Genomic DNA, 24742 nt, shown 5'->3' with positions numbered 1-24742 from the left:
TGTGCAGTGTGCAGTGTGTCAGTGTGAGCAATGTGCAGTGTGTGTGCAGTGTGCAGTGTGTGTGCAGTGTGTCAGTGTGTGCAGTGTGAGCAATGAGCAGTGTGTGTGCAGTGTGTCAGTGTGTGTGCAGTGTGTCAGTGTGTCAGTGTGAGCAATGAGCAGTGTGTGTGCAGTGTGGCAGTGTGAGCAATGAGCAGTGTGTGTGCAGTGAGTGTGTGCAGTGTGTGCAGTGTGCAAAAAAAAATGTAAAAAAAAAATTTTTTTTTAATTTTTTAAAAAAAATTTTTTTTTTTAAAAACGGGAGCCACGGGAAAACCGCGTTATAACCGAATCGCGGTATAACGAGGCGTTTAGCTGTACCGGGGTTTAGCTGTACATGTTTAATTTTTAGATTTCTGATTTGCTCTCAAGGTCAGTTAGAACAGATATTTTTCACTTTGGGTCTTTTTAGATTTTTGCATAGTTACTGTATGATGACAACCACATTATAATGTTTATTCATTATTATGTAGATGCATCGGATTTTCATACTGCAGAGAATGTATCCTATGCCCTCGGATTTGAAACAGGTTATTCCTCTACAAACATATTCCATACACAGTAGTTGACATTAGGGCCTATATTTACTAATCAGTCTTTTGCCGTTAAACACCTTCCGGTGCTGGAACACCTTGCAGCAGAAGGCGGCTTTGTAAATATAGGGCTATGTCTTGAATAATGCAATACCATTGCAATCCCTTATTCAGATGATCCATAATTGTGATTAATGTTATGTCACTTTACTTACAATATGTCTGTAGGATTTAAAATGATAACTGCGTCCGGGCGGCGCTTGCGGCGGTTACTTACATATATCTATATACTGTATATATATATAGATATATGTAAGTCCCCGCTCACGCTGTGCGCGTGCGCTCGTGCGTGGGCACACACGCTCACCCGCACTTGGGTAAACAAAACAAAAAAATCTAACTTTACAGCGCGCTCAACTACCCACAATGCCCCCCCCCGCGCGTGTAAATGCAGAACACCCGGCGCCCATGTTTGGAGTCCGAGGTGCTCATTTGAAAGTAGCCAACGTTGCTAGTGTAACACGGTCGGTGTAGCACATTACAGCCATTTCAGACACTTTAACACATCAGATTTGACCTTTTTCTATTGCATCGTAATGCAGCTTGCACTAAAATACTGGATGGTTAGAACTCTTCTTTATTGTGTTAACTTTACTGCACTGGGTGTAGGATTTTAAAATCAGCATAAACTCTTATATTATTTCCATATTAAAAATAATTGTGCCACAGTACTTGTGAAAACATGATGCTAATTTTTATAGAGCTACAGGTAAAGTCCATTTGCACTCTTGCTGTTACCAGTGGAATATTAGGTGGCTACCAGGCCTCAGTATCTGTAGTCTTTTCCACCGCAGGCAGGTAAATAAGGCAAGCCCGACCATAAAGGCAGTGCAGAATTTTTTGGGAAAAAACTTTACTCAACCTGAAGAAGGGGGTCTTGTTGTGACTTTATTCTGCTGTCTCAGCATTGCCTTGATGGACTAGCTCGCTTTATAAACTAGCGTGTAATGAAACAGAGTACAGTGTTTGGGAATTGTTCAATGTAATTAGAGAGCAGTGACTTCTCTACTTGACTTCTACATTGCAACTTTGACATAGTGATTTTACAACACTCAATATACACATTTTTAAAGTAGGAAACAAATACTGAATACCATAAGCAAATTACATTTGGCAAACAGACTTTCAAGCAAACTGCCCTACTTTTGCCCCTAATTTTTAACTATGTAAATGATGATATGCATTTTGTTTGGATTAGCATGTAATTTCTCAGACTGGGTAAGACAGCTGTACATTTGTGTTGTCAGGATGAACAGCTGAGATCACATGAAACCAAGCTCAAGCAGATCTCCACTGAGCTGGCCGAGCATCGCTCCTACCCGCCCGATAAGAAAGTGAAAGCAAAGGAGATAGATGAGTACAAGATGAAGGATCACTACCTGGAGTTTGAGGTACTTGTTAAAAAAAATTTTTTTTTTAAATATATATATATATATTCCATATATATATTACTGCATGCTCATTTGCATGTCTTAGACAGGACTGCAAGCCTGCAACCCTGCCTTTCACCATTATCACCCAGCACACAGCACTTCCACTGCAGCAAGGGATTCTTGGAATCTTGTGCTCAAAGCTGTGACCATGCAGCAAGCTTAAGCCTATAGGGAACCATGTTAATGCTTTTGAAGCAAAAGGTGGCACTGTGTGCTCATTTGCATGTCATTTCCCATAATCCCTTGCTGCAGTGGAAGTGCTGTGTGCTGGGTGATAATGGTGAAAGGCGGGGTTGCAGACCTGTCTAAGACATGCAAATGAGCATACAGTAATTTTTCCATTTGCTATATGCTTTGCTGTGGAGGGTTTTTGTCACTTTTTTTACTCACCACAACTTAACTAAATATATATATATGCATTGAATAATCATTCAATGTGGCAACTACCTTTTTATATGATAAAATGGCACTTCTGACTATGGATCCCAGCAAGTCATTTCCAGAACTCCTGTAAAGGAGACACCATTGTATTATCTAAGTGCTATGTTGGTATGTGACGTTGTGTTCTTGGCTTTTTAGAACCTTATATTTTTTTGTTTAGTGTAATATCATATACAGTATATGTATGGAAGCTATATGCTGTTATGAAGCTGACTGCAGCATTTTTGTGATTAATGTGTCTGTCAAATATAAGAACCAAAGCTCCTGTGTTGATTTATTACTCACACAGTGCAGGGCTGTATAAAAAACATATATTTGCATTTAACTGCATTAAAAGGTCCCTTAAACATTTAGATTAAAAGGCAGAAAAAGAAAAAGTATTTAAATAAAATGACGTAGACTGTTTGTTTTGCTTCTAGGAGAAACAAAAAATATTGAAACAATGGTGGAAAACCTTCCTTTGTACAAGTAGATAGTAATATATAAGCCACATACAGATGTAATAAGACTCGCTGACCTTGGCGCCCCGTAAAAGCAAGCAAACGTCTTCGGCGCCAGGGACAGAGTCTCGCTGCGGGGGCAGAGTCTCGCTGCGGGGGCAGTCTCTCGCTGCGGGGACAGAGTCTCGCTGCGGGGGCAGAGTCTCGCTGCGGGGGCAGAGTCTCGCTGCGGGGGCAGAGTCTCGCTGCGGGGGCAGAGTCTCGCTGCGGGGGCAGAGTCTCGCTGCGGGGGCAGAGTCTCGCTGCGGGGGCAGAGTCTCGCTGCGGGGGCAGTCTCTCGCTGCGGGGACAGAGTCTCGCTGCGGGGGCAGAGTCTCGCTGCGGGGGCAGAGTCTCGCTGCGGGGGCAGAGTCTCGCTGCGGGGGCAGAGTCTCGCTGCGGGGGCAGAGTCTCGCTGCGGGGGCAGAGTCTCGCTGCGGGGGCCCTATGCTTCTGAATGGGACCCCCCCTGTGTTAATCCTTGTGGTCGCGGCACCGAAGACGTTAAGTCTTGCTACATCTGTACTTCAGATTTCTCACTTTGGTTCAGAACAAGCAACAAGCCTTTTAAATGTGTTTTTCCTGCTCTAGTAACGTTCTCTCCCACTTTGTACACGCTGAGATACAGGGGCAGAGTAAGCGTGTAACTATGCTGTTGCTAAGGCTTATGGTACTTAAGGATTCATCTGTAAGGCTTTTAGTGATTCAGAAACATTAACCTGTTCATTGCCGTGCCGTCCTAGCAAGCAATGGGTTTAAAGCATCAGTTTATCAACATGTAATATTTGTTTGTACTTGCCGGCAGCAGAGCTACCACACCCAAGGGAGCCTCTTTGTTCATGTATGAGAAGGTGCAAAACCTTGGTGGAAAAACAAAATAACACCAGGGGGCCTTCTCTAGAGGGAACCCCTGGTTCAGATTACTCAGAAAACATTGATAAATTAACTTAAAGCAAACCTAGAAATGTAGGGGGGAGCGCTCATTCTAAGCTGATTAATGTCCTGCACATGCAGTAGTAAATATGTGACAGCCATGGTGGTGTTGCAGGAAACGCCATTATCTTTGGAATAACCTGGTCTCTTCTCAGTAAGAAGTGGGTAAACGTTTGCAGCATTTTATTTAGGTAATGTGTGGATTGGACACATGCGGACAATTACATTGATTTCCAGTTGTAAGTAGAGTTTCACAGAGAGCTTCAGCTGTGATGACCTTTTTGATACAGCACAAGCCAGATACGCTATGGTTTAAATTAGGGGTGTGCAAACTGGGGGGGGGCGGGAGATTTTTATGGCAGGGGCACGAGCGGTTGCAGAGGTCCGGGAGATCGCGTGGGGTCCGGGGCAAAATGCCGGGGGATCGCGTGAGGTCTCTGCAACAATAAAACTTACCGGGATTCAGACGCTGTGACGTGTCTTCATGGCAACGCGGCATCATTTGAAGCCGTGGGGTCATGGGCGTCAAGTGACACCGCGGGTAACGTGACCTGACATCACATGACCCTGAAGCGTCATTTGACGCAGCTGCAAGGCAGGAGGGGGGGCGCAAGCTCCGGAGCAGGCCTGACCGGGGGGCGCAGCAGTAAAAGTTTGCGCTCCCCTGGTTTAAATCACCAGTTTCACTTAGCAAGGTGTATTGAAGATGCATTGAAGCAGCAATCTGCACTGCATGCTTCTTAAAATACATATATTTTTTAGTACTAACCTCTTTGATGGAAAACATTTGCTGCTTGCACTGTGAGTGCCAGATCTATGGATTGTTGTTGTTGCTTTTTCTTTTTGGGAGATACAGAGCATCAGAATTTGATTCATTTATAAGTATAACATTATTAATAGTGGTACTTGCCACACTGTCCCTCGGGGAACACTTACTGTATGTGTTAAGAGTAGTCAGCGCAACTTAGAAAGAAAGACTATAGAAAGGGGTGAATCTAATTGACATGTTAATCCTTAGACATAACTCCAACAGCTTTCAAGGCTTCAGCAGTAACACTAAACAAACTTGTTACATTTCCCCCAAACATATATATATTTTTAAATAGTAAATCAAAGCAATTTAAAAATTATTACACTGTTCTGTTATTAGCTTTTGAAAATTCAATTTACATGTCATTAAGTATGGGCCTAATACAAACACAGGGAGGCCATTATTTCCCCACAAAAAAAGAAAATGTACTGCATATCTGAAGTCATACATATAATCAAAGAATTTAAAGTATCTCAGAGAATAATATAGGACAACTTGTTAAAGGCAACAACAAGGTGTTATTATTCCAGTGTCACGGATTGCACCTTTATCCTACTCTATCATTCACATTGTTGTGGGTAGGTGTGACTGAATCTTTAAATTAAACAATAATGTATTCCTAGGTAAAGTGTCCTGATTAAAGATATTTTTAAGATGCATTAAATCTACGGAATGCGACATTTGGCCGCAACAAAATTGCCACTGGTTCTCTGCCGCCATAATTACTGATCGCAGGGCAAGTCGCCGCAGGTCACCTCGCAGTCACCGCCAACCCCTCTTCCAGCCCTAAGGCACCTCTGCCGCAGGATGTCCTCAGCGCTTTTCCTGGCCGCAGGGCACCTCCAATGCACAGGACACTCAGCGCAGCCGCCAGCAGGCAGGACACATTTTTACATTTCCCACTGCTTGGCGGCCATCCTGTGCGTCGGAGAGGCGTTGAGGACATGCTGCGACGGTGTCCTGCAGCTGGGAGAGGCGCCGTGGCCATGCCACGGAGGTGCCCTGTGGCTGGGAGAGGCGCTGGCGGTGACAGAGAGGTGACATGCGGCGACTTGCCCTGTGGTTAGTAGTTATGGTGGTGAAGTACCGGTGGCAATTTGGCCGTGTCAAAACATCCTAGACTAGAAAAATCTAGCCCCCCATATACTTTTAACAATACCATTGCAATGACCCTAGTACAGTACCTGTTAATGTCCACAAATTATTATTCTTCCTTCAGATACACATATGTTTCCATGTAAAGTTAATGCCCCAATTCCAAAATATCATTGTTACTCAGAATGCACAGATTTAAATTTAACAAAGGAATTTGAAATGCGTTTGCAACATTTTGCGGCCAGTTATCATTAGAAGTGCAAAACATTCACACACATACTGTATGCACAGAAGTTGACAGAAAAGTCACAAAAATACTTTGCAAAAGACACACTCCAAACACGAATAATTTACTCAAGCAGAACCTATACTGCAATGTTTGGAAGAAATTAACCTTTTTTTTCCTGCTAAACTCGTCAAATGTGGAATAACGAATCACAATATGTCAGAATTTTGCGTTCTTTTGATAAGTAGGAACATTTCTGAACTAAACTTGTACATATTCGGCTTTCGCACACACACACTATGGGGAGGCCAATGGAAGTCATTGATGCAGTTCTTAATTACACATGCTTTTATTTCAACATCATAATATTTCTTTATATGTTACTGTAAGTGATGTGTGCAGAGGTATGCTAATGGAGACCGATTTGGGTGAAATGAAAACCTGGCTTTATTTAAACCTGTTCCTTTAAACTCTGTAGAGCACACAAAAACAAAATAAACAAACACCTACTCCACTTTGGAGAATAACTAAACAGTATATGCCTTAACTCTGTGTGACTGGCTGGGTAGGCCAGTTCCTAGTTCCAAAAACATATAATATATTTCTCAGGGAGCAATATATTAAAAAAAAAAGTCTTATCTGACCGTGCTGGTCCGACGTTTCTGGTTCTCAAGCTGCAGGCTTTGCAGTCCAGCCGCTCCCAGGAATATCAGTCTGGTCTTTCCTCTCCTTTGTCAGCACAGTTGTGTGCTAAGGAATCTGTGTCCTCTGTCAGCACAGTTGTGTCAAAGCACAGTTGTGTGCCAAGAGAAATCTTCCTCTCTGTTCATCACAGGAGGCTTTTCTAGAGCTCTGATTGTCCAGGTGGAGCCTAGCCAATTGAGTGGCTGCAATTAACCAGCTCCCTGATGGATTCAGAGCTCTGAGGCAGCTTTATTTAAACAGGGATACGTCCCTGTTACAGTTACTATCAAAAGTTTTTTGGAAAACTGATCATGGATGAAAATGTATGCATTTATTCATTCAGGACATCAGTAAGTATTTTCATCAGCAGATGCTAACATTGATTGATTATTCTGGCCTACAGTATACGCACTTATTTTGGAGAGGAATAAATGACAGTGGCAAGTACTTTTCCACATTTTAGTGCTATCAGAGTGAAAGCAAAAATCTATTTTGAGGGAATAATAATAATAAAAAAAAATTAAATCACAATTTCCCACTGCAATTCAATTTGTTTTCCCATGTCTGTCATTGCTTCTATGAAAGAAAAAAGTGTGTGGTCATACGCCAATAGCCTTTCCTGAAACAAAGTCTTTCTTTAAAAGCAACGGTGTGCCATTTTTCCAACCGTTAATAGAAATACTTTGTCATACAGTACAACATATTTAAATCTTTTGATGTCTTCTGCATTAAGATGTCTTCTTAGTGCGCATATTACTTGTGTTCTCTATCTTTCTGTAGCCTTCTCTTAATTTTCAAACTCTTTTCTTTGCACAGCAAGGTGACTTACACTGCCATACATAATTATACTTGAGAAAGATTCATGGAAGCTGCCTTTCATTTGGAACTATAGATGAAAAAGTGTAACCTAATCTTGAAAACTCTTCCAAAATGATGCCGTGCAACTTACTAGTAGCACATTTCTCCTTTAACTTTATCAGAGTTTGCCTTGTACTGAAATTAGACGACTTATTTTCTCATAGTGAAAACATACAGAAGGCAATATTAATAGGGTTTACTTTTTTATTACAAATATTTATGCACAGCTATATCATTTTGTCTGACTGTCTTTGTAATCCTTCTGTCCATTGTTGTAATCTTTTTGATCCAAGCTGGTCACACATCTCAAGAGAGAAAAAGAATACTGCTTTATATAATTACATATTCTGTGACATTTTCTAGATACAATTTTAAATTGTCTGTTTTTAATGTGAAGTGTTATGGACAGGATTTGTGCTGTATCTAAATGTAATAAAATTACAATAATAGTTTTGCTTTATTGTGTTTGAACCTCTACCGGAGGTGACAAATCCCATTAAAAAAACTTTCTGCAGCGCTAGGGTCTTATTAAAAGGTGATGGCCGTTCTCTTCAATGCAGTTAATAACTGCTAATGGCTATCATTATTTTCTTTTCAAGAGCCAAGACTTCTTACTGCTACATAGAATTTTTTCTTTTATGGGTTCTGCCCATCAAGTTAACGGGAAATTATCGTAAAGTGGTAACTAATGATAACCACCACTGAGAATGTATTTTTTATGTAAACTTATCCAAGTATAATTTTATCTAAATGGTTGCCTTAGTTGGCGCTCCTACTATAAGTTTACCCTGTAGTGAATATGCGTCTCATTATGGGCCGTATTTACTAAGTGCTATTCCATAACACACCTTCCATGATGTAAGCAAGGCCAAAGGGATGTACAAAAACATGTCTCAATTCTAGAAAGATCAAAATAAATTAAATAGAACTAGAAGAAAACAATGTCTACCTTGGCTAGCAAGTTACAATGGATGGGAACCTTTCAAATGAAATCAATACGAGAATGAGCGTGGGATGGAGTTCATTTAGTAGAATTATGTCAATCTTTTAAGGGACGTTTCCACTGTGCCCCAAGAGGAATTGCATGGGGCATAAAATGCCATATTTACTAAGCAATGTTACCCTATAAGACGCCTTCCATGCCAGAAGACACGTTACAGCCCATTCGCCTGAATGGGCTGTAATTGACTACAGATATAGCAAGACTTATTGTCCCGGCACAGCAGATGAACAAGCAAGCGTCCGTGGCTCCGGGAACAGTGTCTGCCATGATCGCGTGGCGGGGGGTCCATGCTTCTCAATGGGTCTCCCCCCAGCGTTAATCCTTCTATGCCACGACCACCTGGTTACGTCTTGCTACATACTGTATGTATATTTACTAAGCCGAGCTGGAAGGTGTCTTTTGGAGTTGCACTTCTTAGTAAATTTGCCCCTACGTGTGTACGTTTTAGAATATTTTCTTCCTTCCACTGCTGTTTGCCCTATTCACTAACCATTTTGAAATTCAAAAACAATGACAAATTGCCAACCTTAAGTGATACAGTATTCTGGTGGATACTTTGAGTTTGGAATGGCTAAAAATGCTTCCATCGTCGCATTCCAGAATTCCGATGGCTGTGTGATCGCATTAACTTTGAAAGCTGCAGATGCTTTAAATACAAACACAACATATACATCAATACAAATATTATAACTGCAGAAAATTGCAAATGTGTAAATGTGGCTCCAGTTGAGAACTGAATAAGAAATGATGGACGACAGCACCACCGTTACTAATCATTTGCAAGATCATTATGTTATTGACTTCTGTATTACTGTCATTGAGATCATGAAATACCAGTCCTTTGTGACTTCAAGTTTCGAATCTTTAATAATTCAATATGCTTTTCTATCGGAATATTTGTGAAACTATAGAAACAAAATCTTAAAGAGAACGTTAGTCCCTCTACAAATGCAGGTACAGATGTAGCTAAGCTAACTGTCTCTGGTACCGCGGTGGTCGAAGTACCTGAGGATAAATGCTGTGTGGGTCCCATTCAGAAGCAGGATCGCAGCAGCAGCAGACACTGTCCCCTGTGCCGCAGACTTTTTATTTATTTATTTATAAAATGTTTTACCAGGAATTATAGGCTAGAGCAGTAAAATTCCGGGCATTATTCATTCGTTATAGGCTAAAGCAGTAAAATGCCAGGCATTATTGAAAACCCTGCTTTCTGATTGGTTAAAATTCAGTAATGCCTGGAATTTTAGCAGCTTGCAAAGTGCCGTTTTCCATGTATTTATTTCCAGCCAATCAGCTTTCAGAACAGCTGAGACAGGGCAGGGGATTGGTTAGAATAAAGTAACCGCTCTGAGACAGGGCAGGGGATTGGTCAGGAAGTATCAGCCATGGGTTGACTCCTCCCCCTCCCGAGCTGGCAGATTTTCTGAGCAGATTCAGTATTGGGGGGGGGGGAGAGTCTGCAAAGAAGTAAGTGGCTGTCTGCAGTTTCTTTGTGGCTGCAGTTTGTGTGTGAGTGTGTCAGTAGCAGTGTGTGTGTGTTGTGTTGTATATCTGTATAGAGGTGCTGTTTGTGTGTGTATAGAGCTCCAGTGTGTGTGCGTCAGTGTCAGCAGCAGTGTTTATGGGTGTAGCATGTGTGTGTAGCAGCAGTTTGTGTGTGTGTGTGTAGAGGTGCTGTGTTGTGTGTAGAGGTGGGGAGGGAGAGTGCAATGTGGCTGCATTTTTTATTGTGACTGCTGTGTGTGTGTGTGTAGTGCTGTTGTATGTGTAGCAGCAGTTTCTGTGTGTGCAGAGCTGTGTGTGTGTATATAGTTACAGTGTGTATGTATAGAGCTCCAGTGTGTGTGTGTGTCAGTGTCAACAGCAGTGTTTATGGGTTTAGCATGTGTGTGTAGCAGCAGCGTTTGTGTGTGTAGAGCTGCTGTGTGTGTGTGTGTGTGTGTGTGTGTGTGTGTGTGTGTGTGTGTGTGTGTGTGTGTGTGTGTGTGTGTGTGTGTGTGTGTGTGTGTGTGTGTGTGTGTGTGTGTGTGTGTGTGTAGAGCTGCTGTGTTGTGTGTGTTGAGCTGTTGTGTGTTTGTGTGTGTAGAGCTGCTGTGTTGTGTGTGCAGAGCTGCTGTGTTGTGTGTGTAGAGGTGCTGTTTTGTGTGTGTAGAGGTGCTGTTTTGTGAGTGTAGAGGAGGTGCTGTGTTGTGTGTCTACAGCTCCAGTGTGTGGTGTGCTTGTGTGTGTAGAGCTGCTGTGTGTGTAGAGGTGCTGTTGTGTGTGTGTGTGTGTGTGTGTGTGTGTGTGTGTGTGTGTGTGTGTGTGTGTGTGTGTGTGTGTGTGTGTGTAGCAGCAGTTTGTGTGTGTTGAGCTGCTGTGTGTGTGTGTGTGTGTGTACACAGAGGGGGCGGCAGTGTGTGGATATAGATATCTGCAGTGTAAGCGTATATAGAGGTGGTTTCATGTATTTACCTCGGGCCTTCAACTCTTCCAGCCAGGGCATTATTGGCCAGTAATGCCCTGTTCTTCGGGAATTATTACTTAAGTAATACATTGAGAGTTACCTCTTGTTTTCAACTATGTCCTGGGCACAGAGTTATGATGACAAATACATGGGTACATTAAATGAACAGGGTTATACATTATATACTGTATAAAGGCATTGCATGAACAGTTAAAGATAATATAGGTGATAGGCGTCTGTAACAGTTACAGACCAGATTTTTTGCTTCTTCGACCTCAGTGCCAGGGACAGCGATTATTGGTATGCACTTAAAATCACACTTCTCTCCCACACTTTGTAATGTTGTCATATTTCCTCTTCTAAGATAAACTAGTGAAACATTGGTGCAGAAAAACAAGACCGAATTTATATTAAAAAAAAAAACATCGCATAGCTTGCAGTGGCATTTTTTCTTTAATAACTGCGTTTGTTCCTTTTATTTTAAATATTATAATATATAATAATATAATAATTTTAAAGCTACACGTAAATAGTCCTCTTCAGGTTTTAATTAATTACTCAAAACTTTGCAGAATAAATGTACAAATGTAAAATATACTGAGAGCATACAGCAATAGGAGGACCATGACAAAGAAGAAAATATTTAGAGATGAAAATCTATTTTCAGAACATCTGTACTACACATTTTTGCTCCAATAACCACAGTGATCAGATAGGTTGTTTCCTTGCATTACCAAGGTGTTAAAATTATGTGAATCGGAATTATTGGTTATACTTTGTACATTTGTATTCAAAATACTATGGCCAATGAATTTGACTAAATTACCCTCACTTATGAGAACACAGATAAGTTTTGATATCATTTGTCTTATTGGATGTAGTATTGGGGATTTTGTCTTTTGTTGTATACATTAGGTCACAATCCTAGTAGCACTCATGTTGACACAAATATGTATGGTGGGTTTAGGTTCTGAGCCGGCAGTGATTGTGTGTGTTTGATTTTTTTTTTATATCTCGTGCAATTGTTTTGCCCAAAATGTGCTCCACTTTTGCCATGATATGTTGCCCTCGTGACTTTATAGTATATTGCCGTATTTTCACAAACTTTTTAATGTTGTCTAAAAACTTTGATTGCTGTGACCTTGCTTATTTTTTCAATCCCTATAACACATAGCCTACAGTGATTGCACCATGAAATATTACAACAAAATAGGCTACTGTATATAAAATTATTTTGCAAACATTTGAAATGTGCCCACTCACAACACCCTGCTGAAATTGTCACTCATGTATTTTAAGGACGTAGCTTTGAAACTGGCATGGATGAATAGAAAGAGATTAGCTGCTGCAGAGCACCTTTGTGTTAAAAATGATGATGGAATGCACGCTCAATCTTTCAGCGCTCAGTGCTGTGAAATACACTAACTTTGGTGTGAATGCCTTTCTATGTGGCTCTAGCTGTGATGACTGTTTTTAAACCACATGAAACATTTAAATATGATTTTTTTTTCTGGGTCTCTTTGTTCCTATAAAGAAAGGGACACAATCACTGGGCCAGTACTTGAAACTTAGTTAGTAATAAAGGTACTTGTGCAAGGAGCAAACTTAATCAACGTTTTTATACTTACCTTACTTAGACTGAAGGAAATATTCTTCTCGCCTTAGTTATTTAAGGAATGGGAAACCAAAGGGTTGGTGGAGTTGTACTGCGCTATCCGGGGACAGCCAGGTTCCTATCCTTACAAGCAAAAGGGGAGGTGGTCAAATGGGGAGCATTGCTGTTTTTAATCCGCTTTCAATTCAACCCTGTTTATATTCTCTATACCTAAAGTTCTTTGTTCCTTGAAGTGGGTCAGTGAGTAAAGGCACTGAGGAGCCAGGTTTAAATCAGGGTCCCCGCTCCTTGGCTCTGATAACAGCTGCATTTGATCTTTTCAGTGCCCTTATGACATACAGAGCCAGGCACTTCCTTGTTTTCCAGCCCGATTGAAATGGAACTGGAGCAGCCGTCACTTCCAGTTCCGGCACCAGCCACATGATGCAAAAGTGCTGGGGGTCCAGCGAAACCAGACCTTCGCCACTGGGGTTAACCCAGTTTAAAATTGCCACTGTTATTACCGTTCACTTTTGTTTTAGGTAGCACTACCCTTATAAGTCCATGATTTAGAGCCAGAATGACTAAATAGTGATATTGGAAAAAAGATATATTAAGAAAGCTACAAATGTGATCTATTTGGTATGAAACCATGCAATGGTTTTAGGGGTAGGAACAACTGTGTTGTCTGTAAATCTGTGAGCATGAGACTTAGTTAGTACTAAAATGGTCTCCAGTTTGTATTTAATAAACATATTTAACGTTTAAAAACTGAAAAAAAATGTATTTTATGGGGCAGCGGGAAAAGCAGTTGTCGCAGGGCATTGTCTACACGCCCCTCCTGCTGCTACTAGGAGTGGATCAGTAAGATTTATTTTATTTATTTATAAAATGTTTTACCAGGAAGTAATACATTGAGAGTTACCTCGTTTTCAAGTATGTCCTGGACATAGAGTTAAGATGACAAATAATACATGGTTGCAAATACATAGTTACATAAGTGAACAGGGTATACATTATATACAAGACATTGCATATAATGTATACCCATATAAAGTAAAGAGGTGTAGATTGCAGTGGGAATGGGATGCTTGGTATTGACTCTTACGTTGTTTTCCTGTGGCTAAAGAAAACCCCATTCATTACATGAATCTCAAAGCACAGAAACATCACACACTTCTTACATTTTGTAACAGCACTAGCAACGAGAATCAAAGGAAGACACGAAAACAAGACCGCTTTAAATGATATTCCTGCTTAATGTAAACTGTAACCAGTATGTCGTCCTGTAATCTGTCCAAAGATATTTAAAATCACAGCTGTTATTTGAGTAATATTTTGACATACCTTGTTCGTTTTGTTATTGCCATCTAGTACCGCCAACAATAAAACATAGTACTAGACTGGGTACACCAATCAAAATAACTCACAATTTTATGTTATTGGTACTGATCATTGTTTTAAAAATGCGAAGAAATTCGGTATTGTTTTGGGAGGGGTTTACTTGATAGTTGTCCCAAGTACTATCACGGGTGCACAAACTGGGGGTGCAGGATTTTATAAGGTGGGCATGGTGATTGCAGAGGCCCCGCACTCTTCCCCAAGGCATTTAAATTAAATGCCAGGGAAGGTGTGAGGCCTATGCAACTTCTCTTACCTGCTCTCAGCCAGCTTTTCGGCAACGCGTTGTCTGGGGAGGGGGCTGCGCTTACAGAGGCCCCGCGCACTTCCCCATAGCATTTAAATGAAATGCCGGGGGAGAGTGCAAGGCTCTGTAAGTTACCTTGCCTTGTCTCCAGCGGCTTCTGGCAACATGTCTCCATGGCAACGCAGTGTCATCATATGATGTAGTGACATCAGAAATGCTGGAGACAAGGTAAGGGGGGCAGGGGAGGAGGGGCACAGTCGAAAAAGTTTGTGCACCCCTGCTCTAGGATACTAAACATCTTCTAATGGCACAAAATTAGTGGTGTCTTGCTCAAATAAATAAATATATTTATCTGTCCTGTCTAAGACATGCAAATGAGCATACAGTAATATTTCCATTTGCTATATGCTTTCCTGTGGAGGGTTTTGTCACTTTTTTTTTTTACCCACTATAACTTAACTACAGTAAGTGTGGTGAAACCTATCCCTGCTTCATTTTGCAAAGCCAGTATAACCAACCCCACACTGAGGAGACCCATTAAGGTCGAAACTGCTGTCTAGTCTATGGTTGGGTTTAACTGGCTATGCATCTTAACCCAGGCTGTGCTCAAAAGCTGTGATATGCAGCAAGCATCAGCTTATAGGGGACCATGTCATATGATTTGAAGCAAAAGGTGGCACTGTGTGCTCGTTTGCATGTCATTTCCCAGAATCCCTGGATGCACTGTGTGCTGGGTGATAATGGAAAAAGATGGGGTTGCAGACCTGTCTAAGACATGCAAATGAGCACACAGTAATATTTCCATTTGATATATATATATGTATATATATATATATATATATATATTGGAGAGGTTTCAGATCCTACAGTCACTTGAAAGACATGGCAATCTTTTTTAGTCCTCCTTGAGCAGAGGTTTGCTTCCTAACATTTGATCATCATACAATATATAGAGGGAGAGGGAGCTTTGCCAAAATAGGTCATCTCGCCCATACCTGTATTATCCATCCCTACAAACCATCTAAACACTTGACGTCAATGGGGAATTTCATCCAAGATTTGCCCAATCGGCCACTTCAGCAGATGTAGAATAAGCCCATTAATCAAGTACCAGCCTATATGGCAACAAAATTAAATATGATATGTAAATAGCACAAGGGAATTCTGAGGACAGGTAAATATAGGAAAAGAAGCTGCAGATCAAGTAAGATTAATGGTCAAACATTAAGTAAAGAAAATTTAAATACCAGGTGTGCCAATCGCCTCTATCTTCTATATTTCTATGATTTAGGATGTCAGCAATGTAACTGCTGGTTAGTTTTCACTAAGATGTAACATACTGGGAGCCATTTATCAAGCCAAAACTGGTATAATTCAGTGGGGAAGCAAACCACCAGATATATCAAAGAAACATTTCTATTAATATAAATGGGATTTATTATGGGATATTGATGGTGCACTTTTCTCACCCCACATTTGTACCACTTTTCCTTGATACATATGCCAATTAGAATTGATGGCCTCACAAAATATTGCAATTTATCCCATTTCGAAATCGTGTGACATTAATTGGGTGTATACATTACAAAATGCTATTTTATCTTCATATTTTGTTTTCTGTATCTACAGTACGTGTCATTGTAGCACAACATTAAAAGTGCTTTATTCTTATTTTATAGAAATCCCGCTATGAGGTTTATGTGAAACAGCTGAAAGATGGAGGCAAAGAGCTGCTAGTCAGTGGTGAAAATGACAACCCCGGGCTAAAGAAATCTCATTCCAGCCCCTCACTGACTCAAGATTCATCGCCAGCCAGTGCCAAGGTGAAGCGCAACATCTCGGAGAGGAAGGACTACCGGCCAGAGACACCAAGCATCAAGCAGAAGGTCACCTAAAACGCACGGAATAACCGAGAGCTGGAGCCAGTCAAATATATCGTCTGTCACAATTGTAACTATCTGTGGTTCATTTAAACAACACAATGAGTCTGTGAATGTGACTGACTAGTCCTTGGTAGCATTTTCTATGACACATTTCTTTTTGCACTTGACTGCTCACAATGTTGTAGATGTCTTTGTTCCAATTCTGCAGTGTGTGGCTCTTTTGGCTTTTAGCGCCTCCTGCGCTGCGGGTTTCCTCCAGGCTGAAAGGGTTAGTAGCTCATCTTTCTTTTAAGGGGATGAATTTCAGGTGAAATTAAAACGTGCCTGCCCCATACCCTACCACCTTTCCCCCTTTCATTCATTGCACATTATTTTCGCAATTATGCATGTATATAATGATGCAGAAAAGATAAGCGAATACAGTCCTAGTGACAAACATTTAAAGCTATACCAGTAGAAAAAGACGGAACAATACTGACCACAGAGAAGGGAAAGTTTAGAGAGGGAGCTTTGTCTCCAGGCTCTGATTGTAGTTCCAGGGGTAATGCATAAACTATAGCACTGTCCTCCACTGTGCCAGATATAAGCACAGAAGAAGCTAATATTTAACTGACACCAAAAAAGAAGAGAAACTCATTTGTACCATATCTATTATGTTTGAGTATAATAGATTAATTCATTTCTGCCGGATATTTCTTCATAAGGTTTTTCGTCAATTTAATCGATATGAAGGTAAAGAAATGGTTTTTGCATTTCTTAGACTTCTGCATACAGTAATGCACATCATCTCTGAAAATTAGTCTTCTAGGATTAGCTAATTGTCAAATGTACTGTACAGTTCTCATCTCGATACCTAGTCACGTAGAAAATGCCTCATGCATTTTGTGGTGTATTGTCAGCATTCAAGTATATTCTTGTCTAAATGATCTTTGATACCCCTGTTTTACAAAAGAGACATGACACCCCTTTAGAGAGAGTAGTAATATATCTATGTGCAGCTCTGAGCTCATAATCCAATGGGAGAGATCTGAAATAAATAGTGCAGGACTCTCTAGCATTGAATGGGCTATAATTTAGCAGTGATTTGCTTTAACAGTAAGAGCAACGTTCTGCTGTAGTGCATTTTATTTGTCCCATTCATTTAATTCTTTAATAGGTTGAAATCCAGTGCAGGTTACAAAAGAGGTTGTAATTTCCAGACCTATATTTATTTTATGTAGCTTTAGAACTTTGTAATTCATATAGAATGAAAGGATGCTGAATCAAAAAGGTATAATTGCTGACAGATCACAAAAGACTCGAACATAGAGTCTCATATACTGTACATACAGTACTGTAACAATGAGACTTTCACAAAATGGAAAATGAGCTGGAAAGATCAAAAGTCATACCGCTTTTCCTAGACAAGTGGTTATATAGTTTGAATTACTACTTGCTTCTATCAGGTCTTCGTCCCCATAAGGATCACTTGTGACTTGGAGTCAGCCTTACACATGCATATAGTAAAGTTTCGGATCATCATCAAAAACAGTGAATCAAGAATACCTGATTGTTACTATTCTCAGTCTGAAATGAACTTTGTTTCCTGTGTAAATCTCATTTAGGTGACGTGTGTAACTGGTCACATTGTCATCCTTTACTTTCAGTTGCTAGACGGCTCCTCCAGTTTGTTTACCGTACCATTCATTTTAAAAGGAATCTAAAAACAAATACATGTTTTGGTTTCTTTGGTGAACGCTACTCAGAAAGTAATAGATAGGACCACTATTTCTGGTGCATATGCCAACGTCTGCATGTGTCCATATTTACAGTATTTGTGAAGAGTTTCCATCTTAAGGATACAAATACATATTTTTTTCAATGTTATGTATTATGATTCCTTGTAATATGAGTGATTGAACAAAACTATTGGAAGGAATATTCTAATAAGGAACAGTAACTGTGTTCTGACAAACAGTAAATCCATTCACTCAAAAGGGAGTGTAATACATTTATCAGTATTTTGACTCAACATAAACTGCTTTGTTGAATGTGAACTCCCACTTTAAATAATAGCTGTGTGTGTAAGACGTCTAAAGTTCTAGAAGGGCCAACGGAAGCACTAAAAGAATTGTCTTTATTTCCAAGCCTACAACTTGAAATACATATTTTCTCCTCAACCATGAACCATAGATAGTTGCCATTCGATTAATAGGGTCAATTCACATACTCCGCAAATTCGCTAGCATGCTACAGTTGGGAATGCACATTTGAAATGGTCGGTATGTGGTGTTGCTCTGCTGCTCAATGCCATATTGGGCATTCTTTGTTCCTGGGCGGATATTACAACAACAAAAAAACCAGAAGTTTGATTGTTTTACAGTTTGGATGCATCTGCTATTAATAATATTTTGGTAAAAGTGTAATCATTCAATAGGAGATGATGGCTTAAGTCTTACACCGTTTAATGAAAACCTGCATCTTAAATCTTACTAAACTAGTCAGGAAATGCAGACTTAAAATTGATTGAGGGTGATTGTCAGGAAGGTTATTAACCCATTCACCACTAAAGGGGCCTGCAACACATTGCAGGCCATTCTAGCACTAAAAGAATTGCGTATCACCGCTGGTGGCAGCACTGCCCCACACCTAGCTCATTTCATTTACAAACCACATATTTATTCATGTAAAAAACAAACATCGGGCTTAGATGAGTGGCTCACAGTGTCCATTGTGACCACCTGTACTTTTGTATAGATGTGATCTGTATATACATGTATATACTGTATGTTGTGTGTGATTATTTCATGTTTTCAAAGGTACAATTCCTCAATAGTTTTACATTGAGGCTTATAGATAATATCTGTTTACACAGTATTTTGTTCTTATTATTCCATCTTCTCTTGTTTAGTTTTTTGCTAACTAAAGTACCGTATATATGCAGCTAAGTTTCCCTTCATCTCATTTAGAAAATTGTAGCCTACAAAGTAGTTTCCGTAGCTAATGAAGGTTTTGTGAAAACTAGAAAATCAGAATTTCTTGGGTTTCGTAGTGTTCGTTTGTAGACACTTTCGGAAACCTAAGAAGTATGTTTTGTGATTTATATTTGTACCAATTTCCATTGATGGTTATATTATTTTACCCAGGAAGACACAAGGGAAGTATATGAAAAAAATGACTAGTCGCTTAAGGATTTACAGTATAAGGCTGAGTCATGCTCCCTGCTTGCGCGCTGAGGCTCAGGGAAAGCGAGTGCTTTCCCTGGCCTTGCGGTTGCTTACCGCACGCGCCGTCAGGGGGCGGGCCGGCGGTGGGCTTGTCACTGGCCGCGGGCGGGCCAGTGACGTCACGGAGCTGGTTCGCCCTCATTGGGCGAACCGCTCACGTCACCGGCCTGTCGCGCCGGCAAGCGGGGAATTTTAAATTCCCCTAATACCTACGCTTCCGCAAGCGCGCGGAAGCGCAGGTGAGCCCCTACTAAAGCCGCTCTAATTGCGGCTGTAGGGGCTCAGTGCTGAGCGGGATCGCGTGTCAGCACGCTTCCGCCAGCAAGCAGTAAACATGGCTGAGGCCTTAGTAATAGCTCCACTAAGCAGCAATTAGTTGCAAAAACAGAACTGCAAACGGGACCAGAATGTAATGATGCTACTAATGTGCTAGTGAGAGGTACTTACTGCTGTGACTTCCCACTCATGTAAGTGACTTGATCATTACAAAAATATGCCAGCCCTCCTTTGACCCCCACTAGTCTTCCCTCATTCCTTTATGTCATTGCACCCCTGGATAAGTTGATGTGAGAACTTTCTAGTTGACACTATCACCTTTAAAATAGTTATACTCATGTTCGTTTTTTTGTCTGTTTATTTGTATACATATTTATATTATTTTTGAAGACAAAAGTGCCAAGTATTAGACAATTTTCTACATGGGTTTTTTTTTGTTTTTTTTTTAACTCAAAGTTGCTAAAGTAAGCAGCATTTATGTCCCCGAATCATATTTCCTTCAGAAGGTAAAATAGATATCCAACTAAATCAATGACTCAAAGTAGTTATGTGGAAGTTAAGCATAATTTCCACTGCTGTAGTCATTTCATAGGCATAAAGAGGCATGTTTACTAAGTGGTGCTGTTTAATGAGAGACATACTGTCCAACTTACCTAAATGGGCAGAGCCGTATCATATGGAATAGCACTACTTGGTAGTTATGTACTACAGTTCTTTCCACTATACACTTAATCAGAACATTCCACTGAGGGAACACTGAGGTGCCCCTTTCCATAAAAAAACAATTCTGATGTAAAAGTATACTGCCCTTAATTAAGGAGGCTACTGCGAGGTATAAAAAACATATGCCAATTGCACTTGTTAACTCCTTCGTCACCCAATGGAGTTATAAACTGCTTTATTTGCTTTGCGTGTTTTTCCAAGGACAAAAACCTTTGCTCTTCTTGCTGCTTGACATTGTAGATAACATACATGTGTGACCTTTTGTGTTCAATTGGAGAATCACATTAACCTACATTATGTCAAGAGGAAACTAACAAGTGTTGTAGGGATGGTACTGTACTTTATGGGCTAAATGACTTAGTGTTGTGGTAGCTGTATTAATTCTGAAGGGAACTTGATTGTGTTGCATATGATAACTTTTAATGGATGTACATGAAATAAGTTAGTGCACAAACACACCAGACCTCACAAGTCTGAAGACATACAGTAACTTGTGAGGTTTTATTAGATCATGAATTTACTCATGTTTTCTCTGCCTTAACAATTGTTTATGTTGCTGTGTTAATACTATATAATGTAAATAGTGTTTTCTTCTACATGACGGTATTATCACTCAAGACTCTGTCTTGCAGGGCATACAGTACAATTTAGTGTGAATATCATTTTGATATTCTTCTTTATAAATTCAGTGCAATCTTTATTTGTGTTGCAGGTACGAATTAAGTCATAAAGCAGCACTCCAAGAGGTACCAATAATGTAGAAATTATTAGTACAGTATGTAAAACCCATAAACATTGTTGTCATCACAATATATCCAATTAGTAAGGTATAACTATAATTTTAGTATCCCTTACATTTACAGTTAGTGCTCTTAACTTATTCATGAAAGCACAGTTCAAGATAAGGAATATAAAACAAAACACTAAGTTAATTATTTCTGATATTATATTGCCCTTTTTGAGGCTAGATATTTTATTAGCTATATTACTCATTTTGCGGTTGATTATTTTAATATTTTTTTTTTAAACACGTGTCCGTTTATATAGTCTGCTGTTTAAGCAACAGCTTTTTTTTTTTATATATAAATATACAAATGCTTTGGTGATTTTATTGTGAAACATGACATTTTCATTATAGGTACATGTCAGGCAAACGCAAGCACCAGTGGTTGTCAGCACTTTCAATCTAAATCTATACTGTATAACACATCACCATTTTCTATTTAGGGAGAAGGCTCAGTGAGTAAAGACACTGACTGGCACTGAGTTTGAAGCAGGGGAGCTTGGTTCAATTCCCGTGTGAAGTCACTTTATCTCCCTGTGCCCCAGGCACCAAAAACATAGATTGTAAGCTCCAGCACAGGGACTGTGTCTGCAAAATGCCTCTGTAAAGCGTTACATAAACTAGCAGATGCAAGAACAAACATTATTATTATTATTATACATTATTTGTATTCTTTATATGGATGGGAGATATCCCATTACCTAAACTGGGAAAAAGAATATAAAAAAACAGAACTGGCTGGCCATTAGGAGGATCCAACATATTATCTTGATATGTACAACTCCCAAAACTTGTTTATTTGGTACATTCGTTGATACAATTTGTCTGCAGGACATATTGGCTATTTTACCAGTATGCTACATTCACTTATAGTTGATTCATTATTTAACTGTCTTAGAGAATCTTTATATGCATTGTATGAAATTGAAAGAAAAAGGTAACCAAAACCCATTGTAGAATAGAGTAGAGAAAAAAAAAAAATGTACATACTGTATATAACCCTATTTACATGATACAGCATTTTCAAATGATATACAGTATGTGATAACAGAAAGAAGGAAACCTTTAGAACAGCTCTCTTTACTTACAAAAAGAAAATGAAAATCCATGCTTAAAAGACTAGTAATTAGTGATACAGGCATACCCCGCATTAACGTACGCAATGGGACCGGAGCATGTAAAGCGAAAATGTACTTAAAGTGAAGCACTACCTTGTCCCCACTTATTGATGCATATACTGTACTGCAATCGTCATATACACGCATAACCAATGTAAATAAGGCATTTGTAACAGGCTCTATAGTCTCGCAGCTTGCGCACAGCTTTGGTACAGGTAGGGAGCTGGTATTGCTGTTCAGGACGTGCTGACAGGTGCATGCGTGAGCTGGCGTTTGCCTATTGGGCGATATGTACTTACTCGCTAGTGTACTTAAAGTGAGTGTACTTAAAGCGGGGTATGCCTGTATTACATTTCATTACACTTTAACCACTGAAGAAAAGCATCAAGTAAAAATGTGACCATATCCAGTTTTTTGTTTTTTTCAATGACGTTGAGAACTTTATACTGTACTTTCTGCAAACCACAGATATTGGATAGTCCACTATTAAAAATAGTTGTTGGGAATAGACTTATTAGCATGGTGAATAGAAATCAGCATATATTACCGGTAGCACTGGCCTGGCTTTTTTCGACGCGTCACCTTTCTTCCTAACACCTAGTGCTGAGGAGGCTTCTAATGCATTGCTTTACATGCCCCTTCTACACCATAGAGACTTATAGTACAATCATTCATTAACCTTTTAATATTTTCAGGTACCTTAGAGCAACTTGCCATTGAACTCTTCAGCACTAAAGGCGTAAGTAAAATCTGGCTACAGGTTTTTTCTTTTGCCGAGTACTGTATTTCTGCTCCTCTGGGTGATTGCAAGCAAGCCCTATTAACCCTACTGTGTCTGCAAATAGCACAGTGAGAAACCAAACAGGTCACACAGCAGGGTCACAGAATAGATGTCATATAACAGAAGTCTAAGCATACTAACTCTTGTAAAGTATTACAGTAGCTTGCCATGCCTACTAGCTCTTATGAAGCCTGCATGTCCAGCCTATTGTGCCAGTCAAGTTTAAGTGCATCAATAGACATGCAAATATTTTCGCTGGTTTTATGCCAATGAGAAAAGATATACAAGACCATTTATCAAAGTGTTCCAGTGTGCGGCTTGTGCACTATGCGCAGGGGTGGAAAAATACATCACAATTACTCAACGACAACATTCCATTGGATTGTTTTCTTTGACAGATGTGGTCTTTTGTTATCTCCACCATTTCCACCAGCTGGCAGACTTCATTAAATATAACCTACAGTAGTTTTAGAAGTTTATATTCATATACAGTATCTCCAAATGAAAATCTGTGCGGTGCATTGTTTTAGCATTTGGGTAGGTTTATTACGTGAACCTTTTGCTCTCTGCTTTATTGAAAAGGATTCTACATTTGAAATAATGGAGTTGCGAGTATTGATGTTAACGTGGTTAAAGTCATGGCGGTATCAACAATGGGCCTCATTCTTTGGTCTAGCATCAGTGGTTACAGCGCAATTGCACTGTGCTCCATTGCAATAGAGAACAATCCCTTCAAACATAAGGGCACAGCTCTTTGGTATATTTATGCGTTTAGAATAGGGAGAGAGGATTTCATTTCTAATACAAATATGGAGGTGGAGCATTTATATACGTAAATAAAAAGGGCAGTTCGTACCATCACACATGCTCTTAACCAGTTTCAATGAGTTATAATTGTCACTGTTTGCACCAGAGAGCTGAAGGGAACACTTTCCAATCAACAATCGCTGGTTCATGCAGACATCTTTTTATTTGACCACATAGTTCATGTAAATTGTCTAATTATTTACAGAAGGATACTGCAACATTTCCATGTTACCTTGGGAGGGAAGATGTGGAAATCAAGCCTGTCAGTTTCTTTTCACATTGTCCCACCTCAATGTTTCAACCACTCTTATGCAGTTTCACACAAAGAAGCTGCACAGCGTAATTGTGGTTCTAATAAACCTTTGTTCTATTAAATTGCAGAGGGGGAAAAAAAGTAATTTTCACACCTCTTTCAATACATCACTGGTGACAGGTATTGTGGTGGCTGATTGCATTGGCTATACTTGTTAGACATGAAAAGATAACCTTGTGCTCTATTTTTTATTATGGAATTCAAGTTCTACTGTATATAAATGTATGTTGGACATGACATGAGTGCAGAAAGTTTGTTGCAGGACATGTACTTTCTGACAATATAATCGTCGATTTAGAATAGGACAGCTAGAGAAAGAAACTTGATAACATTTGCATTGGCATTGTTTTTAGTTTAAATACATATGTACATGACAGCGCCCCGACCCTTTCATTACTATTGATGTACAGTAAATGAGACAATGACTCCCCTCATATTTATAGAAGCTGTGATATAGTACATTTCTCTATTGTGTCAATGTTCTTGAAATATACCTGTTCCTTTGAGTTTTTATAGGTTGGGATATTGTTGCTTTACAAAAACAAAATAAAAACTTGACTGCATCCAC

The 24742-nt window shown here is 39.7% G+C and overlaps 1 protein-coding gene across 11 annotated transcripts in view; it reads left to right on the top strand.

Annotated features, from left to right (window-relative positions):
• The window catches only part of PSD3 (pleckstrin and Sec7 domain containing 3), a 586117-nt gene extending 564392 nt beyond the window's left edge, over nt 1-21725 (top strand). For all 11 annotated transcript variants that reach the window (XM_075605135.1, XM_075605145.1, XM_075605197.1 and 8 more), the window contains 2 exons: nt 1880-2023; nt 15963-21725. In XM_075605135.1, the coding sequence (XP_075461250.1) occupies nt 1880-2023; nt 15963-16178 (360 nt within the window). In that variant the 3' untranslated portion in view covers nt 16179-21725. The remainder of the gene's footprint in view (nt 1-1879; nt 2024-15962) is intronic.
• Nucleotides 21726-24742: the final 3017 nt, after the last annotated feature.

Source organism: Ascaphus truei, chromosome 1 (genome assembly GCF_040206685.1).
Source record: "Ascaphus truei isolate aAscTru1 chromosome 1, aAscTru1.hap1, whole genome shotgun sequence".
Classification (NCBI taxonomy): Eukaryota; Metazoa; Chordata; class Amphibia; order Anura; family Ascaphidae; genus Ascaphus; species Ascaphus truei.
This window is presented reverse-complemented; position numbering and strand designations above follow the sequence as displayed.